This window comes from Odontesthes bonariensis, chromosome 7, assembly GCF_027942865.1.
Source record: "Odontesthes bonariensis isolate fOdoBon6 chromosome 7, fOdoBon6.hap1, whole genome shotgun sequence".
Taxonomy (NCBI): domain Eukaryota; kingdom Metazoa; phylum Chordata; class Actinopteri; order Atheriniformes; family Atherinopsidae; genus Odontesthes; species Odontesthes bonariensis.
In genome coordinates this window covers 11,632,522-11,657,190 of record NC_134512.1, presented here as the reverse complement: position 1 = coordinate 11,657,190, position 24,669 = coordinate 11,632,522, and the positions used below count along the sequence as shown (strand labels likewise).

General features: G+C 43.8%; 1 protein-coding gene across 4 annotated transcripts in view; it reads left to right on the top strand.

Moving 5' to 3' along the window:
• mob2a (MOB kinase activator 2a) overlaps positions 1-24,669 on the top strand; it is a 56,352-nt gene that overhangs the window by 22,635 nt on the left and 9,048 nt on the right. Inside the window, exon 1 of one of the 4 annotated variants that reach the window (XM_075469486.1) lies at positions 2,351-2,662. The exons of 2 other annotated variants lie outside the window; for them this stretch is intronic. In XM_075469486.1, the coding sequence (XP_075325601.1) occupies positions 2,625-2,662 (38 nt within the window). In that variant the 5' untranslated portion in view covers positions 2,351-2,624. Of the gene's footprint in view, positions 1-2,350; positions 2,663-19,259; positions 19,502-24,669 lie in introns of those variants that run through there. One more of the 4 variants, XM_075469484.1, reaches the window with a different exon arrangement.

Genomic DNA, 24,669 nt, shown 5'->3' with positions numbered 1-24,669 from the left:
AGTCTTCTTGGGAATGAGAGCGGCTTAAATGGGAATTAGGCTGTATGGGTGTTCGCTTCAATGCAACTGTTTTTACAAAAAGTTGCAAAAAGATTCGGTTCAGAGCGTGCGCCGAGTTACCGAGGCCCATTTGAGTCCTGTTGAGCGTATACATGCAGGAGTGATTCAACCCCCAACCATAATCTGGGTTTTGAAAAGCTTGTTTTTTTATTTTTTTATTTTTTTATTGTCTTCTTTCTCAGATGTGCACTGAGCTCTGTGGTCCTGCCCCATTGTCAAATAAACCTTTTTTTTTCTTTTTAATGTTTGCACATTAAGCATATGAGGACATTTTGAAACTTTTCTTAACGGGTGCCGATGATGAGTGTGTGTAGCGACTTTGTTTTCGTACATGTGCAGCATGATGTGCTCTGCATTCTCTGCCTCGTTCCTCCTAACCCACTTTCTGGTGAAATGATGGCTATGGCCTCCATTCATGTCTCAGTGTTTCTAAACCTTGTCACGAGTTGGGTCTTTCCCCAGCTCAGTGCTTCAGTCTCTGTCTCTTCCCTTGCTGCGTCGACTGTCCAGGTCACAAGTTTAAAAGAAAAATACTTTCTTTGTCTATCTGCTTTCCACCAACCAAGTCACAACTCCGGATGTCTTGCTTTTGTTAATTGTCTGGATTTCACGATAAGGCCGACAGGTTTGAGGAAGCGCGGACAAAAACACGCTGACGTAGACCCTCAAAGACTTGGGCATATTGTTGAAAGTGACTGTTGATTTAATGGCAGTTTAATTTCTTACACTTTTCCCTCGGCCCTCCTCCTCCCTTTTGCCTGGTTGCCGGGCACATTGTTTTCCGCCGCACTTGACACACACAACACCCACATCCTGATTCTCAGGTGCTGAAACACAAAGGGAGCTAACGAGTGCCAAGCTTGGAGGCTGACTTCTCCACACAGCTGAAAGTGTGAGAATGATGTTGTCGCTATATACCACCTCACCCCCTTTCTGTTTTCAGTTAGGAACGTGCTTGCAGTAAATGTGTTTTCACCCCCACCCCCGCCGCCGCCACTGTGTGTAAGTGTGTGCTCCAAGTTTGCTTTCACGTCTGTGTATGTGCAGGTGGGAGAGACGAGGTAATTACACAGTAAAAGAAGAGGGTTGTTAGCTGGAGCTCCTGGTGATTGGGCTCCTGGGAGCAGGGGGAGGAAGAGGAGGCGATGGCGTGGGAGGGGGCAGGGTGACATCATTAGATGAAGAAGAGCTTCTCTGGGCTGCTGCAGTTCTTTGCTCCTGCTCCTTTTGAGCGATAAAATGAGAAAGTGAAGCAGCATAGAGCTCAGTTCTGTCTTGTGGTGCTATCTAAAGCTTAGAGCGCCAGTGTTGGGTGAGCTCTGGTTGCTTTAAGATCCATCTCATGGTTCAGAGCGTCTTTGATAACTCAGTGACGGAGCAGAACCGTCCCCCTGCAGTTGTTGCATAACTGCCACCGTCACCATCTGAAGGTGACTCCTGCCTCTGTGTTTTTGTCTTTTTTTCTAGGCGAACTGCATTTGGCATTGAGCTTTAGCATTCAGCTTTGTTGTTCGCCTTTGTCACGGTCACTGACACTGTTTGTGTCAGGTCCAGCATTGTCTGCAGTCTTCTATTGCAGCAGCACACACTGATCTGTGCACTGCAGTCTCTCAAAGGGTTTGTGTGCGTCTTTGATCTGGAAGGAGAGGGGAAGTAAACAGCATCAAGCAAAAGCAGGTGATTGGCTTTACCCTAACGATGCAGGGATGTTGCAAGGCCCATAATTCACTCTGTGTCCTTCACCTTATTTGAGTAGTCTGCAGGGATTGGCTTGCTTCTAGGGAGGCTTGTCTCCACACTGCTCCTCCCATTCTGCACCTCTGCATCAGCTGTGTGAATGAAGAGTCATGGTTATTGTATACATGCAAGAATAAGCGTACTTTCTGTGCCGCATGGTTATTTAATCCCTCCTCAATTATATGTCGCTGTCAGTTTGGTGCACTGATTTTTGCAAGCCTCCGCAGTGGTTCGACCGGATTTGACTCAGACTTTTTTTTTGCCAGTAGTGTGTGTATGGTCTGTGCGAGTGATGGGTGGAGATAGGATGTTTAGCGCTTGTTTGGGGTGTATACAGATGGTAGATATCGCTGCCCTCCCCTGCAGTCCACCCTGTACTGCCTAACAGTCAGCAGTTTGTTTATGGGACTCTGTTTGCCAAGCTAATCTTCCCGCCTTTCAAGTGGGAGCCGACATATGAAAGAGAGGCAGCGAGGGAGGGAGGGAGGGAGGGAGAGAGGGAGAGAAAGAGCAAGAGTGTGAAAGTGAGGCGGGCAGTTGCAGTAGTTGGAGGGAGGGAGAAACACACTCAGAAGTACGTCTGCTTTTGTGAATGATAGTTCCAAAGTGTTTCTGCCGGTGTGCGTCGCTCCATCCGCCTACGTGACCTGTGTTTACATCGAGGGCTGATCCAAAAGCCGTATGATTACAGTGCTGCGCTGTGCTGGAGCTGACGGCTGTTATCCTGGTGCACCTGTAGCCAAGTTTTTAAAAGAGGAGCAGAGACCGTGAGACGAAAAGGAGGAAAGGGTGCATCTTTACCTCTGCTCTGCTTTATCACCTGCTGGATGGGGGTTCTTGTATGCTGCGACTGCTTCTTCTATAGGTATTTCTCCCGTCTCACCTCCTGACCTTTCCTTCCTTTTTAATGTTGTTGTTACTCTGAGCTTGACTTTATGGCAATTTTCACCTTCCAATTTTCATACTTTGTTTACTTCTCCAACCTCCCCCTCCTCCCTTTTCCTATGCTGCTCATTCGCTTTCTCTGTTATTTTGCTGCGGTTTGGAGGAGACATTTAAGGACAGTGCTGCTGTAGCAGTCGAGATTCTGCTGTAGTCAGACTCATGAGGTATCTTGAACTGTCGGAGGGGAGGAGGAGGAGGAGGACAAGGAGGAGGAGGAGGAGGAGGAGGAGGAGAGAAGGTGGTAGGGAGGGAGGGTGTGAGTTGCGGACGCAGGGACAGCAATGGCACACAGCCAGCTTTCTATAGCTGACCAGGGAGAGCAGTGTTTGACGCCGCTGGTTACAGGGTTTGTTTATGGGGAGGTTAGGACTAATTGGAATGAAACAGATTGCAGCCAAAAGGCAGATAGTCGGTCGAGCTTGACCAACTTTTCCTCTTGTCCTCCTCTGTGCCCCTTTTGGCAGTGCAGTACTGTTTGTTTGGTACACAGTGTTCCCTTATAATGGGATGGGAAAGTGTTTTTCCCTTCACCCCTGTTTTTTTGTTGTTTGCAGAGCATTGGACTTTACCGATTGTGCACTTTTTTTTTTAAACATTTCTTTCCATTTGGTCAACATTTGGTCACATAGACCTGACTCAGCTATTATTTATTGCAGAGCTTATGCATTTGATTCTAACTTTAACTGAGTTACTGGCATCCATATAGCCATTACTTGTGCTTAAGAGAAAGGCTGAAATGATTTAGGTTGGACTCTCTGGCAGTCGGAGCAGAAAGGATCTGGTTCTCCTCTTTTGTGGTCGTGGGGTTAGCCAGCCTGATCGTGCCTTAACTGCTGTATAAAGTCTAAATATAACTTTCCAGCTCGAAAGGAGGGTTTTGATGGTGAGGGTAAAATTGTAGCTTTAACACACACTGCACAGCTGGATTACATTATCCCTAGCTGTGATTCAAACTTTGTTTACACTTCATTGCAACTCTTAACATGAATAACAGAGTACCCATTTGTGTGTGTGTGTCGTGTAAATCTGAGGCTCCATATGTGTTAAACACTGTTAAATACTGTAGGCTTGACCAAAATGCACACAGAAGCCTTGTGAAGGCAGGGCATGAGCCAGATGTAATAATATTCCTCTATCCCCCAGTCAGAATCAAGGCAAGGGTGGGACATGGACAACACACTCTCAGGAACTCATTAAGCCAAAATGGACTGTCTATTTTTAGCGTTTCCCATCCCTTGCCATGTAGCCAGTCGGAGTGCTTGGAAGTGATGCTATATGTTTTGATTGATGTGTCTTTTTGGAGGCACACCCATCTGAGTAGGTCCTCGATGACCTCAGCTCCAGCCAACCCTCTGTCCCCTGGGCCCCTGGTGTTTCAGCGTTCAACAGTAGCATTGTGTGGAAATGAAACTGTCTGCCAGCGCGCCTTCAAACTCTGTCAGTTCTGATTTTGATCATTCTTTTAAGAGTAGAGCTATTGAACAGCCTGTCATTGTTGGACTTTAAGTAAATTGAAATGGAACTGGCCTCTTTTTAGCTCCCTCTCCTATTGTATTAACCTTTTGCTGAGCCAGGAGCAGTGATTTCTTTTTAACATGGTAAACATTGGAAGAAGCTGGACCACTTTGCCAAGTACAGAGTCAACAAACAGATAAGTTGACGATGGAGATATTCAAACCACATGTATTCAACACAACAGGGCTTTCAGAATTTGTCGGACATTGATTACACCAATAGAATAAGTAACATCACCACTTCCAGGAGGTTTTTTTTACTTGGAATGGGACGGGGGCTGTTAGAGCAATAATGAAGCTGTTTAAGAGCTGTAACACTTTTTTATTTACATTATTAACTATTTACATTAACAACCAGTAGGTGTCGCAATTCAATGTTATCAATGCTGTCTTTTAATGTCTGAGCCTGGCAAAGCGTCATTACTTCGGTTTAAAAAAAAAAAAAAAATTATTATTATTATTTCTTTTTTGGGAACGTTGGCAAGGCGGCAGTGCGAGTTTGCTAAGGCGGCCGCTTTGAATATAATGCGCTGCGGGAAACACTGACGTTTCTATTTCGTCGAGATTGGCAGATGAGTCCACACATAATACATTAAAAAAAGAAAAACTATAAGAAATATATGAAGTGGAAAGCTAGTGGAAAGCAACAAATGTGTCGACAGAACTCTTAACAACACACATGCTTTCTAGATCAAATAAACTGTCTGGATCATTTTGAGTTGTATTCATACATGGGAACGCTTTCTGACACTCTGGACTTCCTAGCTGGGCAGATAAGCCTCGCAATACGTCAGAGACAAACGTTTCAGGCATTAGTTTCTCTCTGGAACATGTCTGGAAATGTGCAAGTCTGCAGTAGTTGTGAGAACAGCTTACGTCACCACTACCACACGGTTGGTGTTGAGCTTTTGCATGCTTCACCCTGAGCTATATTTTTTTTTACAGTCTGAAAAAATGACATTGTGTCACACGCAGTTTCCTCACTTCAGCTACCCAGACCAGCGTGAGAAGATGCTGCAGTAGGAAAGGTCCTCCCATCCTGAGTAATTTCCATAACTAAATGCCCCCCCCTCCCCCAACGTTTTCATTTTTAAAATGGAATCTACGTGACTTCACGTACAGTCTTATTACATATGTTACATATGGTTTTTCTGCTTCATCTTAAACTAATAGTTGGTCATTTTGGAAATGAGCTTTTTAGCATTCTTAAAGAAGAAGAAGTCAACAGGAGGAAGGTAGATGGAAGAGGAAACGTGCCCTTTTTTTATGAATTGGGTAGTGAATGTTCTCTTCTGGGGGGCTGTTTGGATCACTTTGTATTGATTAATAATAAAACCAGCAAAGTAGTTACTACTTTATAGTTTGGACTGTTGGACTCCTTTAGAATGACCTTATTGTGTCCTTACTTTAATCTCCTCATAGGGGTCTCTGGTCCACCACATCAGTCCTGATGCAGCCATCACAACTTAAGTTCAATCGTGGGTCGGATTTTCATTCAGCTGAAATCTGAAATAATATCAAAGCTTTAACATGAGGTCATCGCTTCTTCATACACAACTGTTGCATGGAACAACTCAGAGTTTAGTAGTTTAACGTGTCTATACCCCAAATACAAATCATTCAGTCACTGCTGGAGAGCACATTTAGACCTCGAGGCTCCAGCACATGATATGAGCTTATGTATGTATGTGTGTGTGTGTGTGTGTGTGTGTTTGCCTGTGGCGAATCAGTTGGTAAATTTTATAATATGTGGTGTGGAACAATAGCTCTGAGTGTATCATCACACTGTGTTGTATCAACGGAGCAGTCCTTACTGGTTGCCATGTGTCTCTCATTAGGCTCTCTTTGGCAGACCTGGCTGCTTCCACGGAGCTGAGACGTGCAGCTCAACAAGAGCGCCTTTCTCCACCAACAAACCCTGCACTCCTTCCCCTCAGCCCAGCAGACTCCCCGTTCTGTGGCCGCCTGCCACATGGGTCTGAGTTCGGTGAAATGCTCGATTGGTTTAGAAAAGGAAAAGTAGCTATGATTACTGGATGGAAGTCTCATGAAATCATCGTCTATTAAAAAAGCTTTGCCTGGAGGAGTCGGATGACATTATTTCCTGTGGCCTTTGCACTTTACAAAAAAAAGCTGATTTGTTATTGTGGCTGCAAAGGAATTCTCAGACATTTGACTAAATAGCAAGATCAGCCTTTTATATTTTAAACAAATGTTTGATGGTCTGTTGAGGATGAAATTTTATGGAAATATGTAATATTTACTGATATTAATTTCAGTCAGTTCCTGTCTCTGTTGACTCTGTGACCCAACTGGCGTTTATCAGACGCTACTCCGCCTAAATACTTGTTTTTCCGAAGATAACTGAGAGATTACAGATCTGAAAACGCTGCCTTGTATTGTGCACAGGAAAAACTTAGTTATGCAGTCAGTGTTCTATTGTTTCTTAAACTAAACGGGTGGGAATTGGCAAAGGTTTTTTGACTCCATGATCTTTCATGAGAAAACCATAACTCAAGACTTCCTCCTGCTGAAATTGCTATTATTTGCTTGTGGTTAACAATGCATTCGAAAAGCAGGACGCTAATGAGCTATTTTGGCTTATGCCTAGTAGGCAGAAACATCCATTTTGACTTTATAATTTGAAGGCTTTTCCCAAAATTAGCTGAAGTTCCAGCTGTGGACTTGGCCTTTTGTAGATAAAGTCTTTAATTGGATATTTTCCTTTGGATTTCCTCCCCCAGTTTTCCCGAAGAATCTTTTCTGCTTTGGCTGTGGGGATGCCCTGAAAGAAGATTTTCTTAACTTGAATTAGGTTTTTTTGGACTCTTTTGTCACTACGTACTCGGATCTGATAAACCCTTCCTGATGTTTTGTGAGTAAACGCTACTGCCAGCGTTACTGGCTGTTTGGTGAACATTTAAGAGGATAGACGGTCTCGACCTGTACGACCGTCCCTCTCGACTTTCATCTGCACTACAGTCACTGCAGAGGGCGGACCTCACACAAACGAGACGAATTGCATAACAAGGAAACTGCGTGTGTGTTTTCAGGCGAAGCCTTGTTCTGCTGGCTCAGGGGGAGGTGAAAGAGATGGCCTTGCACTAACCTCACCTCCACATTTAGATCCTCGCAGTCAGCACACACAGTTGTGGGACCTCTTCTGTTACTGCAACACCTAAATTCCACTTTTCATGCGCTGAGATCATTAAATACATAAACTAGAAAAAGGTTAACTAACTCGGCAAGGAACCCTGTAACCCCCGGCATGCTGAACATGCCTAATTTGTAGCAGACACATATTGCATGAAAAGTTGTATGTGTGTGGCAGCAGGTGCCTTGTAGGCATGGAAAACCTTGTAACAGCTGCAAGGTGGCCCGTTTGGCAAGTCGATAATGGTTTCATTGTGTTTAGCTCAGTTTGTTGGTTGGTCAGATGACAGGAAAAGGGTAAGACAGAATTCACCACCAAAACGGCTTGCCAGCAGACTTTGTATAGCCTCGAAAGGTGGCGTGGAAATTGGTCATAGCAGTTATTGTAGCAGCTTGTGGCTTGTCCATTTAGCCTCTGGGAACAAGAGGCCCATTTGAAGGGAGACGGGAAGGGCCTGGGCGCCTCACTTCCTGTTTATTGGGTTTGTCCCCGGCAAGGGTAAGAGGGAGGGGGTGGTCTGGGAGAGCCTAATTGAATGGCGAAGACGGTGTTGAGTAGGTAAGATTTGCTTATTCTTGTTGTGTTCCAAACTAAAATGCACTGTACACTCTTGTCCTCTTGGCTGTCTAATTGCTCTGTGCCTCTGGAAGCTGGGACCTCTGATTTGCTTCAGTTATCTTCCACCTCACATGAGGGTGTTGCAGAGAACAGACCGAAAAGGAAACCAAGACATTTTAATCATATTGTTATAATCCACATCACAGGTTTGTGATACCAACACATGCAATGAATGCCTTCCTTGTGAGAGTTTATTTAATCAGAGAGTAGCTTTGTTAAAGGGATGCTGCACAGTGCTGACTCTACCTTATTCTGAGCTGGCATTCATAAAAGTCCCCATATGCACTTCAGGAACTTAAAAGCTGCATATACTAACTTGAATACTACTGGAGTTCCTCTGCCAGCCTGTTGTAAGGTTGCTGTTCCCGAAGCCTTTTGTGTTGCAGACAGATGTGCACACTGCACTAGCAGCTCTCCCATCCCCTCACTTGTAGGGATGATGTCACTACATAAGCCCATCTTCCCAGGTGGGATTCAGGTACTCCTCAGCCAATCAGAGGGTTGTTTACACCTGAATTTGATGGCGTAGCCACACCAGCACGCACAACTTAATAGCAGCTGATCTCATTGTCTCATAAGGATCAGATTATATTGGTCTCACAACGGCTCATCCTTTCACGTAATGAAGGGAGGTGGAAAATGTGAACATAAGTGCTCATCAGTGAAGTGGGGAGCACGCTGGTCCCTGCTGTCGGCTGCTTGGGGACATGATATTGATTTGACCTCACTCTGTCTTCTCTCTGTCTTTTTCTGAAACTCTTAAAGGGCAGCAGCTGCCTCCGCCCTCTTTCTACCCTTTTTGCTCATTTAAGCACCATCTGACAAAATCACGCGTGCGTTTTTGTTTGGCACCAATGCGTGTTGGGGGGAATATTCTTTTTGTTTTCTTTCTTAGTTCTTTAAATACGAGTAGCCCCAACCTGTGTGTACAGTTAGTTTGTGTTGTACAGTAGGATTTTGATAGCAGACCGACACAGGGGCATGCTGCAATATATCCTCTTTGCCGGCAGAGGAGGTCTCGCTGTAGCTTCACTCTCATGCCATCAATTCCCCCCAAGGAGCAAAAACACGTGTGCCTTTGTCTTGGAATTTTCTTTGTCTCCACGCACACTCAGATACACGTGACTCAGTCACTATGTTACACCTAACAACAACTTCCTGACAAGCATGTGCTCACTGTTTGTTTCCTGCTGATTAACCTCCAGAGACTTGGACTCACGGACAGCCCTACGTGAACGGGTGCCGTAGCTAATTACATGAAAATAAGCCTTGGAGTAGAACAGATCTTCTGCCTGATGAAAAGTTAATTTAAGTCTTTGTTTTGCTTTGCGATGTGGGGCTTGCATCGCAGCGTCTCTCTTTTAATCCGTTGCGTTGTTACGTGTGGATGTCCACGAGAGACGGTGCAGGGGGGTTGCAACAAGCCTGCCTTTCCATCCAGGGATCTTCCTCATAGATCAGAGTTCCTTTCGGGACAGGAGAGCTGTTGCACAAACATTGACTTGAATTAACTTCTCTAAGCCGATTAGAGGTTAGAATGAATTCGCTTGACTAGAAGTTCCTACGAGGAGCACCGACCCGCTCGTATTTTCCACCAGCTTGGTTTTGGTTTGGTCAGCTGTTGGCCTCCCTCGGCCACATGCTTCTCCTCACCTCTTTGCAAGCTCTTTGGGTGGGACTGCTTCCTAAGCTTTCATCGCTGTTAGTGTTAATCAAACCCACACAATGGACCGGAGTTTCCTCTGCTATCAGATTGTGCAGAGATCTTGTCTAGTCATCAGGGAGGGGAATTTTGTTTTCTTTATCCCTTTTTTTTTTCCTAACTTCTATTTTTGCTTGCCCTTCCAGGATTTTAGGGTAAACAAAAACTCTTGAGAACTGAGAATGTTTTTATTTGAAGTATTCTTTGTTTTTGCTGGCTGTGCTTGCATCTTTGAATTTTTTAATAGACCGGCTGCGGCGTGTGTTTTCACGTTACGGACAATATTGTGTGTATTTGATGAAGGTTTTTAATCTGGCATCTTGTGACTCCAGTTCCTCAATTCACAGCACTGATGAATAGTTTTTTGGTGTTTTTAGTTTTTGGAAATGCACAAATCAGAGGGTTGTGTGTGTTTGTGTGGACAGAGAGGCACCGGCTGTACTGTTATCTGGAAATTGTCCTTGTCCTCCCCGTTTGACCGGGCGGTTGTTGCGATAAGCGGAGCAGCAGATGTGAGTCGGCTGTTTTTCTTAAAGCCATGCATTCTCTGAGGCTGCGGCGACAACTCGAGAGATGCTCTTCGCAGATAGCTTCTGCACAGAGCACGCTCGAGCTGATGGACGCATTATGTTCTTACACTCACGTTAGAAGCATGGTGTGAGAAACGGCATCGATCAGTATTGAAATGGAACAAACCACAAAAAAAAAACTTTTCGGGAAAATATTCGAACAGAGCTGTTAAATTTCCCTTAATATCTATACTTTAACTAATCCCGCTATCATTTTTGAATAATTGAGAAAAATCTCAAAGAATAATGAAAAATTATTCAGAAGCAATGAAAAATTGCTACTTTTCTAGAATGAAATTGGAATTGCCACAAAAAATACAACAGTTAAAGAACCTCACAAGAAGCTTGTATGACTTTTTAAACAATTCGTCAGTAGCCCCAGATGACGGGTCAGTTGGTCCCATGCTCTTTGGGCTATAGAGCAGCAGAGCATTGGCTGGGGTGAAATAACAAATCAAACACCAACATGCCAGACAGTCTGATTGGGTTGAACTCTCTGTCCTGTCTGTGCAGGAAATGGAGCCTTTTCCTCTGGGAAAAGGGTCCCCTAAACCACCACATTCATCTCTCATGTCTGTTTGTTGTTTTTTTTTTTATCTCGCAGGCAAAGAGAACGCAGAGTTATGCAATATACCTAGAAACCAGCTGGTGTATGATAAGAAGCAGACTAATGCAATTTGGCGTCTGCTCTTAAGGCAACATGCGTAAAGGATCAATCATGATCATTTGTTTTGGCCCCGGGTAACACTGAGTCATACCTGTCTTTATGAAGTTAAGATTCGCCACATTTTTCACATGGATGTCGCAGTCGATTTTTACACGCTGTGTATTATGTGTGTTCAGTGCAGTTACTTCAGTGGTGACGAATAGACTGCTCAGCGTCATCCCCTGCCCATGTATCGTTTGGCACAGTTTCCACGTTAAAGGACATGCTGTGCATTTTAGTGTGCGTGTTTTCTTGGAAATGCCACAGGTTAAATGCGTCCACAATCCCCTCTAGGAAATCTGTGACTAAACGCCCTCACTTTGGAGTTAATGAGCTGGATCAGGGCAAGGCAACCTTGGAGCTAAACACAGAGCACCACCCAAACTGCAAAAACCTCCACACCCTTCTCTTTATCTCTGCCCCAAGTTGCTTTTAAGATTACCCAACAGTCCATTCAGTGCTTTGTGGGCTTCATTTCTGTTTCACCTTCCCAAACACATCAGGAGTCCCATCTTGACCGTACTGTCATATTTTCTGCAGCCCTGTCAGTTTTGGGCTCTCTTTATTTTAACTTAGTTTTTTCCTTGTCAGATAAAGCTGAAGGAGACCCCTCTCCAGGCTAGTTTTGTCGTGAACTGTGAAAAGAGAGCTCTGTTCACCCTGAAGCTCCGAGCTCAAACCTATCCTACTCCACCCCATGTATCCTGTGCAAATATGGGTGCCACCCTAATCCTTTACCCACCATCTCGTCTTTCCATAGCACTCCTTCTTCTCCATCCTCCATCTTTTTCTATACCGCTTTCACACTTGCACATACCCAAATCTGCATACACACACACAGACTGCCTCTTGTGCTCCTGAGCAAACATTAGACCCCGTCTGACCACATCTGCTCACATTTTCTCTCGATTCACCTTTCTTACGTCAGACTCCCCCCATTCCTTCCTTCTAACCTCACCTTTTGTTACTCAGTGCTTTTATTGAGGATTACACCATTGCTCCCTGTGTCTTTGCTTATACTCATCTTACTCAACCACGACACCAGTAGTGGAAAGTAACTCTATAAGTTTTATAATCTTCAAAGGATGCTGGAGTCTTTAGAGTCCGCACAGTCCTGGTTTGATTCCAAATGTTACAAAAAGTGCACAAAATACTCACAGAAGCTCACATCTGAGCATCCACACCCTTATTATAAAACTTTGAATGGAAAAGTCAGTCTAGCTGTGTGAGGCTGGGTACGTTTCAGAGAATGTCTGCACTCAGAGGCCTCTTCCAGGGGTGGGAGGACTCCTCTCCTCAGCTTTCTTCTAACTCGGATGCAAAACTTAAACCTTTATTTCCTCTCCAGTGTCAAGTTGCTGGTGTGCGAGTCACCAAAAGGTTAAGTGTTTGACTTACCTGATATGAAACCCTCTACGCACCTAAAGCTTGTGCCAGAAGATGGCAGTGTTGAGCCAACATCAAAGTCATAGCTCTGCGTATAAGACGTGGAATGTTCCTCTCCCACAATCTGGACACTCGTGCCAAACCACCCTGCGCTGTTGTTTCATAGGAGCTGTAATCTCCAGGTAATGTTTTCGTTTGGTTCAGAAATGTACTTAATTTTATCTGCAGTTGGAAAAACAGCAAGTTTGTGTGTCCAAGCCTCTTGGCCAAGGATATGATACACGTCCCAGGAAGCGAGACATTCTTTTCTCTTTTTTTTTTTTTAAGGTTTATTACAGTTTTGGGAAGGTTTTGAGCCCTGGGGGGAAGCTTATCAGTTTCCTCCACCAATGCATAGTTGAAGCATACTGCACATAACTAGACTATCAGTACTCACATCTTTGGAACTGTACGTTACAGACAGTAGGGTACAAGCTGTATTCATTTTCATTCGAGTCCTTTGGCTCTATTAAGAAGAAGAGCAGCCCACCTGTCTTCATGCCTGAGTTCCTACTGTCATGTGATCAATCTCATGACACGGAAGGAGTGACCTTTACCACAGAGCTGTAGCCATTCACAGGACTAAGCCTCATTACTCTTCCCCTTATGGCTTCAGGCCTGAGTACAGTCACATTCTCACCGGGCTATGAACACCTTTGATGCAGCAGCTTTTCACAAGTTATCCTACCTGTTTACCACCAAACTAATCTCTCCTGTGCATTCCTGGCTTTTCTCATTTAGTCTGTGGAGCATCATAGTTGACCTTGCACTTGAGTCTGGGTACTCAGAGTAGCTAAATACCTACGCGGTTTGTGCACAGACTTTTGCAATTGACAGACAGGTGTTTGGCTGCCCAAATGGCAAAGTATTAGATGGATAGAGATTCTCTTCTGCAAAGGAATGCAGGGAGGAGGAGTGCAGCAGGCGCCCAGGGCATTCTGTGACAGCCTTGCACCCTGATACAAACTCTTATCATCCAAAGTTCTCTATTTTTTAACTCTTTTTCTCTCTGTTCTGTTTTTCGGTTCCCTAAACCTCAGTTGCCCCCCTCTTTTCACTTAACTAATCTCAACTCCCTCGATCTCACCTCCTGCCTCGTTGTTCTTTTCCCTCTCCTGTTTCATCCCCTTCATATTCCATTCTGGTTAATTCCTGCTGACATGAATGTATGAAGTATCCATGGTGCTGGTGATTTATAAACGCCTGGACATGTCTGGTATTTCTCATCTCCTTCCTTTTTTTTTTTTTTTTTTTAACGAAAGCCCTCCTTTCCCTCATTCAGCCATGAAAGGATGGCCTCCGTTTTAAATCAGCCTAAGGGTCCACAAACAGTTGAATTTTTATAATTTTAATTTTTATTTTTTGTATTTGACTTTTAAGTGGAAGAAGTGCGCAGCCATTCTGCAGCACAGTTGCAGAGGCATTTGCTCAGACGGGTACTTTTTCTTTGTCATTACAGATGTTAAATTGAGCATGAATTTAAACTCTCTGGCATTTGCTCATAAAAAGCGCAGATCCACACCCCTTCAAACAAGAAAAAAGCCAAGTTCAACCAAAGCGATACTTTTTTGGGCTCACTTGCTCTTGACCTCCTTGAGTTTACTCTTCATGTCGCCGTTTGCTTCTCTTCACTCCTTTGTTCAGCCAGCTTGTGTGTGCAGAGGGCGATGACATGTCTTTGCATGCAGCCCATCCCTTTCAGGAATGCAGAGCAACGAAGTGATGAAGCCAAGGAGAAGGAGTCGAAAAGAAAAAGATGGAAGAGGGAGAATAGGTAAACAGGCATGATGCGTTTATCTCTGGAATTCCAACAAATATTCCATTACAAACGGTAATGTAAAAGCACGAGTTGTGCTGCAAAAATGCCTGAATTGGTCTGTAGAAAAGTGCAAAAAGTGCAAGGGTTCAATAAGTTTAAGTAGGCCGCTGTTACTTATGCAAGTTGGAAGCTGCCTTCTCTGGCTCTGGTTTTGTTTGCATGTCTACAAACACTCCACAGGTGCTTGATACAGGCCACACATGCTCAGGGTTTTACGCAGCACACAGACCATTTATCTGCAGAGTTTTGCACAAGTAAAAGATAAAGAGGTGAATTGTTTCAGGGTTCCAGATAAACTTAGTTGGCTTTTCTTGAATCCGGTTCTTGTTTGCCTTTTTGAGGTGGAGGGTAGCAGCATATGATGTATTTATTATATTTTCCAAGCTGTGACAAGCAAACAAGTGTTTTAATTGTTTGAAAGTTTGGGAATTGCAGTAAAGGTCAGTGGGTTCAGTGTCTCTTGGCCCCGTTGACCCGTATCTGGGTCTATAGACCTTCAGTCTTCAGTGTTTTCACTGGCTAAGACCTTACCTAAACACACTCCCACAACCCCAGAACGTAACATCAACAGGTCTTAAAGAGCAGCGTGGACCTGGACTCAGTTTTATTCATTCATTTTGGGTTTTTAGCGTGGTTGGGCTCGTGTCCCGTCTATCTTTTTTTTTTTTTTTTTTTTTTAATCACAGCAATGATTTGCTGGAGGTTTGCTTTGGCTGGGCTGTTTTCAGCTAACAAGTCATATCTGCCATGGCTGTGACTCATCTGCTGCTCGCCTGGAGTCACTGTTTTTCTTCGTCTCTGATAGGTGGAATTTGTCGGCTGACTTTCAACCTGTTTGGCCAGCCATCCTTTTCTAGTCGGTGCAAAGGCTGGTGCTGATCCATACGCTTTATCTAAAGTGCTGCCCTCGATTGAACAATTCTTCTCATGATTTTATATCAGTTTTGTGACATCTCACCCTAACACAGTAACGCCTCCAAACATTCCCTGGTGCGTTCTGACGTAAATCAAGCGATTGCTTGAATTTCTTAGATTTTTTTCCCCCACCACAACCTTTATTTTCCTTGTCTTATCTTTTGGTCTGATCAGTGATTGCTATAGTTAGCATGTGTTTTTCTTTCTTGTTTAAACTTTTAAAACGCCTGGCCAGTGACGTCTGTGTTTCCATAACCTGCCTTTATCTCTTCTTCCCTCCTCCTTTTCTTGTAAGTGGCCCGATTTCTTAGTTAATCCAAAACTTTTTTAGATACTGACAAAGACGGGAGGTCAGAGGGCCTCGGCGTTCAATTTAGTAGTGCGAAGGTGCTCTTTGGTTAGACTTGTCACAAAGGTATGAAGATATCCAAGGCACTCTTCTTCTTTGTTAAAAAACTTTTAATAAACTGAGCTAGTTCATATTAGAACAGATAAAATTGCCAACATGTTTCGGCCTGCAAAGGCCTTCATCAGGGCTTCAAACAAATTCAAAATCACCAACCACTTCCCTATTATCATGTAAATGTAATGTTCAGGAGCGCGTCATCAGGTCTCCAGACCGTGCGCGCCTGTGAACATGCGCGCCCTCTCCAGTCTGTGCTTGCGCAGGTACCCAAATCAAACATAGTGGACACATTACTACCCATACCACAGTATTCAAGAAATAAATACATCACACCAAACTCCCAAAACAACCACCAGAAATACACACACAACACCAAATCAAAGAAACGCAATCATATCAATGCTATCGTTTAAACCCGGGTGTGACATGGCGTTTAAATTATGAATCCATCTGCTCTCTTTTTGGTTAAGAAGTCTTTGTCTATCCCCTCTTCTTGTGTTTATGGGGATGTGGTCAAAACTTTTTTAGATACTATCTATTTTTTTTGATTGATTTTGCTTTATATCCTTATTTATGACCTGTGCACTTCATAAAGTTAGAATTTAGATGTACAAATATATGATTATTTTTTGCCGAGAGGCCTTTTGCAGTCAATGGGCTGAACTGATACACATGTTGGACTAACATATATGTGCATCGTAAGCAGTTTCACACCTCACCAGCAAACAAATCAGTGTGCAATCAAAGGAACGCAGTTTCAACATGTATCAGCATGTCGCACTCCCCAATTAAAGACTCTGTACGCATAACTAAGTCTGCCCCTTTGAAATGCAGTCGCTTGTTTATCATAAGTTTGGTGCTTTAAGATATTGGGTCGCGCTGACCTTTTAGTGCCAGTAAGCCATAGTAGTATATAGGTGGCAGTGTTTTAGCGAGTAGAGACGATTATAAATGGAGAAACGAGAAGTGATTTGGCTCAGATATTTGTGATCAGGCGATTATATAGATCTGCCACTAATCAGTTCTTTGCAGCAACGTCTGGTTTAGTAAGACCAGGTAGCAGACGGGTGATGCCATGTTGGAGTCTGTGTAGTTGGAGGGAAGGTGGCAGTCAGACAATGGTTTACTCTTTCTCCTCTGCTTCAGCGTCACAGACGATGGAATGTGACCGTTGGTTTCCATCCACGTCAGACATTGTGCAGGAAAGGTCCAGCATGTGCAGCTTACTGGCATCTCTGTCTCCACCTGCTCATATAACAGCACATACAGCTTTACAGGTGTGACTTCATACTGCCTGGTTAATAAAAGAAAAGGCCACTCCAGGTTGAATCGCCCCTGCTCTTTAATTTTCATGCCGGATCCTCTGAAGCGGTGATTGTGGAGGCCCAGGCCAAGCCCCAGTGATCTTGAATGGATGCCTCCTATTTCAAGTAACCTCACGGATCCAATAGTTTGGGGTAAATTAATGGAAAGTTCCCTAAGCATGGGATTTCCATTAGAGCCAACACATTGTTTTCTCATGATTCTTTGTGACAAGCTAAACAGGAATATTACACTGTAGGAATTCTTACAAAAAACTGGAAATGAATTTCCCACTTACCCTTCTCTACTATGCAAAACTCATTTTTAAATTAAGATGGCAGAGATGTCAAACTGAGCATTGAATTGTTAAAATTCTGATTAAAAAAAATATAACTAAACACGTGTACAAAGTAAATACATGTCAGTTTGCAATGCTGCTTTCCATATCTGTTGCTGTGGGTACTAAAAAGAATATTGACTTTTGATAATTGGCCTTTGTGACGTAACAACCCCTCCATAAACCACCCCCACATCTGTTTATGGGTCCTTACGTCCCCTCGACAGCTCAGTCTCTTGTCTGCTTACACAGTCACTGCTTTGATTAAGCTGCTTTGTGCATACCCAGGCGCACACATGGCATGTCCCCCACTCCACCACCTTCTCTGTGCGCAGTTTTCTGTATTCTTTATGGGCCTGGCCAAGCAGACTGGTGCTATAATTAGCACCAGGGAAAGAATCGGCGCCCTGTTCTGGCCTCTGTCCCGTTTATCATACTTCTCACAACTTGTACCACAGCAGAAGTCACTTTTTGGGCCTTTGGATCACCCATCTCCTGCCTCTAAGCTCGGTGGATAGCCCTTGTGCAGCATAAAGGAAGACGGTCAGTCATGCAGAATGAGGCACTCATCAGACCATCAATCCCATGAATTCTTTCAGATTGTCTCTTTGGATCACATGGGGGCGGGAGGTGCTTTTAAACATAAATAAGCAATGTCTCAGATGGTCCAGCATTCCACTGTAAACATGCTTCTTTTGCATGGCCCTTCACACATCTTTACATACACAAATTTAACCCTGTCATGTGGACACAAAACCCTCACAATCTCTTATCTGCACCTCGTGTGTTCCCTGGCTTTAGCCCACATACTCGGTTCACATGGCTCCACAAATTTCACAGATTGCTGTGTTTTTATGTGCATCTATGCTGTAGTAAACTGTCGATCCAGTTCCTGCCACATCTGCAGCAGCAACATCAACCCAAATAGTTCTGTCTGAGCAAAAATCCGACTTGTTGTAGACAACGGGAGACAATTATAGAGAGGGGCAACAAAAACAAACCGAAAAAGGGTGGAGAAATGTGTGAACAGAGCAACAGAGGAGACAATAAGAGGGGATGTCTGTTGTGAGGCAGTAATTAGAGGGAAGAACTGTGAGGGAATGATAGTTTGGCAACACCAGTTATAATCTTCCCATGAGTGGAACGTCTTCCGAAAGTCGGTGTTCATACATTCTTGTTCATTATGTGCTTTGTGCTCGATCATTATGTGATGTTGTTGTCTCAGCTTTGGTGACAATTTGATGAGAATTTATCGTGCTCAAATCATATCCATGTTTCAAACCGTATCCCTAACATGAAAAGTCTCTGAACAATTCCCTGCAGAAATGCAAAGAAAGGTCTAGATGTTCTTACAGCTTTTGCTTTCAAACATGCTTTGTTTGATTCTCTCACTGGTTCATTAGCTTCGACGGTCATGTCTGAACACGCTTAACCGCTGTCATAACTGGACGCCAGGTTAAGTGCAGAATCAAAAGGAGGAATGTTGCCCTGCATGCACACTGCACTGGTGCTGCTTCTCAATTTGCATGAAGTGACACTCTGGCACATATTTTTAACCACAGGCGGTTTACTCTGGTAAATTTAGCCGTAAACACAGCTGTAATTTTCATGTTCGGCAGCTTTTTGTATGTACATTGATGCACATAAGAGTGAAGAGGAAATTTAAGGAGTGACCGCTGCTCTTCCATGAAAGCAGCTGGCTTTAGGGCACATTTTCATTGATTCACAGGTTCATCTGTGTGTGTGTGCATCATTAGCAGAGGTAGTTTATTTACTTTTTACTGTTGTCTTTACTGAAAAGGTCATGCTCGTGTAAACCTGTTTACACTGTAGCATGCATATAAAACGCAGCGACACCTTTTTACCTGATTGTAGTCGACAGTTACTAGCTGACCACCTGTTGCTACATTGTAACTGCACTTCAGGGAAAAGGACGAACCACGTCCACATGGGCAGACGGCGACGTCACCACGGCCCGCCCACTCGTTCCGTTCCTCTGTTCTGATTGGACCAGAGCGGCCGGGAGGAGGGCTTTCTGTAAAGTCTCCTCACAAAGTTTTTCTTGCTCGTGCACAGTGAGTTATAGGTCTCACTTAGATCAAACCGTGGTATTTTAGTCAGACAGGCCGCATCTTTAGGGGAGACTTTCTGAAATATTTTCTTCATGTTTTAAGCTATGGTCGGAGATTACTCCTCCTACTCCAGAGAAAAGACGGATATGCACCCTCAAAAAAACTCTAAAAACGGACTAAGTTGCAAAATGGTGCTTCAGGCAGTCGGGAAAGTCCTGAGGTAAAACTCTCATCTTTTTCTATTTTAATTATCTTAATTTCTATATCGTAATAACCCGTAGATACATCACAAATTTTACCTGTAGACGCCAAAACCGTAATCGACATGTTTTAACGGAAGTGATATCATTATCTCTGACATCCCGTTTAATTATCTATTAAACTATTTAATACTATTTATTACGTGACCACAGACGTCCGCTGACTTTCAACGCGCCTACATGTCGAAATTTGTTGCTACGTTGTGCTCGTCCCTCCATCTAAACCTGAACGTATCTGTGGTCTTGGTAGCTCGACACGACGGACAAAGTAGCCGTCTCCTCTCTCCTGTAATTACACAAGAATTAAGACCCCTGAGTCCGGGGTCACAGCAAATGACCTGCCGGTGATGAAGGGGGACGTGTAGCCTGAGAGTCTCCTTAAACTGTTGCCGACAAGCCTCAACAAGAGCCAGCGTAATGTGACACCATCTCCTAATGTCGTGTAATGAATTGTTTAAGACTCCTCCAAAAATGTTATTTTAGAATGAATTATTTTCATTAACATATGTCTAATTAGATAAAACGTAAATAGTCATTAAGTTCTTACAGCACGACATCTACACTACAAGCTTGATTATAACTCAGGGCTGGATGAAAGTACATGAGTCCATCTTGCCCTGTTTACACGTCTTTCTTTCAGTCACAGAGTTGGTGTTGTTTCCTCAAACTGTAAACGCACTGACCCATATTTGATGTGTAAATACGTTATTTCCGTTCCCATCTAAAGGTCATAATATGCTAGATTAATACTCAAAAGAATGCATGACCCAAATAGGCGGGTTAACTGTGTTTATGTGTCATGCAAAGTGAGCCAAACAACCACCCCAGTCGGTATTTTAATCCCTGTGGAAAAGTGCAGTAAGTGAGTAAAAGTACAAGCTCATTGCATGGCAGTTCCTAATAAGGGAAACCCGGTTTCCATTCATTCATCCACACTGTGTTATCATCATTGTGAGTGTGTTCCTCCAGGCGACGGACCATCCTGTTAATGCTTAGGTTTCTTTTTACCTTTCAGCTCCGGGGACAGGTGTCTTTTTCCAAAGGGCTCGAGCTTTAAAACTCGTTGTATTTCGTGACAGTGGGGACTGAGACGGTGGGGAGAACAACCACCATCTTAAGATCTCTCAACAGTGTGTTAGGATGTAATGGGCAGAGCAGAAATTGTTAATGTATGCTATGTCTGTTGCAAAACCTTGGACAGGTAGAGACAAGTCTTGCTGCACCTTTTTTATCGAGAAGTTAGACGATCACCACAGAAGTGCTCTGTGGATGCCTGGGAGGGACAAAGGGGGAGTTTGGCTAATTTGCTGCCTTAAGGGGAAAACTGAGCAAGTTAACAAAAATGCATATTTTGGGGTTTTATGAGGAGGTGGGAAGGGCTGTAGAACTGTTTATGGCCCCACTTTTAACCTTTTTTCTCTTCCAGTGAATGCTTTGACTTAGAGGCAGGTATAAATAGTTACCTTTAAGTGGTTTGGTTCCTTTAGGGTGAACATGTAGCGTTGTATAATCTTAATTTCACTTTCATTGAAAGGCTGCTTGAATAATGCGTGTGGGGAAAAAAAATCAGTATCCCCGTCCCTCATATACCCTCTTTAATTAACTATTCGAGCAAGTAACCATTCACATTCGATTGATCGGCTTGTAGAGGAATCTAGTTCGGCTTTTCAGTGATAACATCTCTGCCAATCGTTTGTTATCATGTCAAATCAATATCAGAGTTGACATTCTTCAACAAGGTTTCTTGTGCAGAGTGCTTAACCAGCAGTATTGTGTTATCTTGTCCCAGATCCCCCCTCCTGTCTCACATGTGTGTTGTGATGTTGATGAGGTTCCATTATGGTGCTGGTAGGGGGTCCTTATACATTCTAAAAGCCCTTACAGCCACTGAATGGGATTTAGCACAGGATGACCAAGGGAAGATGGTTTGGTCAGTACACTCTTTTTTGTGTGTGAATGTTTTTTTTTTAGTTTCTTAGGCCTTCACACGGGCTAAAATCCTCATTTACTGTGTTGCTCTCATCCCAAAGGTGCTCCTGATTAAGTGGTGGCAGCTCAACCTCCTTTGTGTTTGTTTCCTTATCCCTTTACTCCAGAATTAAAGGTATTCGTGTGTCAGCGCTCTGTTGAAATGAAATGACAGATAAACTGTAATAACTGACAGAGCTGTTACTTCATAGAGTTGAGCAACGCGGAGCTGAAGGTTTATCCCTGCCTTAGCTGCGTCCCTTTTTAGCCCCGTAATGGCTGCTGCGGTTAAACTTCGGTGTGCTTAGACTGCCTGCATTTCCTCTGTTTGTAGCTTTTTTTTTTTTTTTTTTTTAAAGAGAAAAGAGCCATTGAGTTTGGATCCTGAAATAGATCAGCAGGCTTGGAGACAACTTATCCTCCTAAAACTGCTCTTTTTGCAAAATGGTAGACTTCATTCACTCAGTTCTGGTCTTATAATCAAACACTAGAGCAGTGCTGCTTGTTCTATCTCCTTCCCTTTTTTAATAGACCACGGTGTACCCCACAGACGGTTGACAAGAAGGGGACAGCTTCCAGACTTCTCCTGGGTTGGAGGGCCTGTGATTGTATTGTAAATTCTGAGACTGGTAGTGATATGTTCTGGACTTGAGAGATTTTATCCTCTGAGTCTTGAAAGTCATTGTTTTTTCTGCCTCCAGTTTTACTGGATTTCCATTTGACTCACTTTGCCCACTGGTTAATTTTTTAATAGTTTAAGTACTTAACAGTTAGAGCAAAAGCCTCTGGCTTCAGGGCAAAAGTCATTACATGGGGTTTTTAAACTGGCGTCAGCATTTAGTTGTATTCACACCACACCAAAAACCAGTAAGATTAAAAATATCCATGGTTTTCTTGCCTGAATCTCAGTGTTGATGAACTCTGTTCATTTAATGTTGAGCATTGACGGATTGGTCGATGTGCACGGGATGGAGTGAGGGGAGTGCTATTTAGAAGCAAATTGTGCTGCTCTCAAGAAAGCACTTAAGCTAATTCTTCAGCATAACTCTGTAATGTGGTCCCATGTGATTCCAGGATTAATTGGATCCAGGTTCTGGTAATGAGACTGGATTGCGTACCTGCCAGAGGGCTGCTCATCTTTAGTTTACAGCTTATTTTAGAACCAAGTGTAGTCGGTTTTTGGCACACAGTCGGCTAACATACAGCAACTAATATTTGCACCAGTCTGAGGGCAAGCACATGTATGTTTGAAAAGGCTTGGTGCACGCACACGTGCTTGGACAAACACAGTGTCAGACCAGACAGCACTTGCTTCTTGTGGATTTTCTCGGGATCTCTGGCGGGATCAGGCTTGTGGTGCAGCTGTTGGGGCCAGCTGGGTCAGCCATGAAAAGGGAAAGGAGGCTACAGTCAGAATTGCCTTTTGTGTGTATAAGACACAGGTGTGTGTGTGTGTGTGTGTGTCACACAGTGGGTTTGCTGTGTACTTGTGGCGTTGTACGAGGGAGAAAAGGTAGAGAGCGTGAGGGTGGCTTGATGGTGGGGGATGTGGTATTTCTGGTAAAAGTGAAAGGGTAAGAGTGGCAAACAGACGGAGTTGAACAGCTGTCGAGTCACTCACTCCACAGCTCTGCTGCACTGACCTCCCTGTCACCCGACTATACAACCCTATTTCATTGTATTTACTACAGATAAACACCAGCAGGTCATTCTTCCACCTTCTTCCTTTCCACCTCTACTTAAAATCTAAATAAGACAACAAGTTTGACAATCGAGAAAAGCTGATCAGCCCTGAGAAAATTAAAGATCTATTCCTGCTGGTGCCAGGCAGGCTGGGGTTCTCCCCCCAGTCAGGAGACATGTGCCTGGCCCTGGCCTCAGTTCCCCTTCACTCCTTCCTTCTGGCCTGCCCTGATCTGGTGAGGAGGAAGAGGCATCTGCTGCCTTTTATGGCAAAGGCTTTGCTTGGAGAACTTTACCAAGAAAAGGCAAACCTGTGTGTGTATTTGTGGCAGGAAAGTCAGACTATGTATGTATGTCTGTAGGGAGGAGTGCTGGCATGGAGGAAGTTTTCTTTATCCTAAAATAAAGTAATGGCTCCAGAATTTCACCTCCACTTACGACACAAATGTTCACTAGAAGTGGAAGAGGCGCTTTGTGTGGAAAATGACGGAATTACAGAGCGAGAGAGGCAGGAAATGGCTCAGTCAAACAGAATGTTTTCAAAAGGATCCTTTCACAGGAGTCGGCCAGTTTTTTCCGAGAGGTTTAGCTTAGCCTTTGAAATGTTGTTAGAACTGACGGTATCAGTAGATGAAGCTCTCTCCTTGGGTAAAGCCCCTTCACATGATGGAACATGTAGCTCAGCGCAAAACCACAGAGACCACATGAATCCGTCTGTGCCCTCATGAGCAGGAAGACTTTTCTTCTTTTTTTCTTTGGGAAGAGAGGAAGCAGACAGAGATAAGGAGAAATGAAAGACATTAAAAAGTTAGCATTTACAGGAACTTTAAAGGAAGGTGGTAGTTTTGGGGATGGTTAGTTGATGGGGAAAGAAAGATGAAGGGAAAGGCCACAAAGAGATGAGAAGATAAGGTGAAGATGGGACGCTTTTGACCCTGAACAAAAGGGTGTTTGGACATGTGAGCCTACAGCCACGGTCTCATAAAGAAAGGTAGAACAGCAGGGAAAATGAGGTGAAACAGAAAGTGGTCAGTCATTAATAATTAGCCGGCAGTGTTATCTGCGGTGTCCTTGGATTTTTAAATGAGGCCACAGCGAGCTCGGGTTCTACGTGATTGAAGGAGCTGAATAGCTTCCTGTGCTTCCTGGAGAAGGGACTTGAAGTGCACAGTGTTTTTGACCACTATGCTCTGGCCAAAGAGGCCTCGTGCCTCTCAGGCGCCGTTTACACATACCCGGGTATTTTGATAAACGCATATTTTCTAACCTTCGTTTGCAAAAAAAACTAGATGCACACAGCCCCGTTTAAAAAAAAAAACACGTCTACATTGATCAGCATAAATACGCTATCAAGAGCTGTTAAATTACGCCAAGCCTGACGGTGGCAGTGTTAGAACAATGAGAATTCCACACAAGCCAATCAGAAGCCTAATAGAGAACCGCTGACAGGAAGAACTTCCGGATCCTTTTCAAGAAG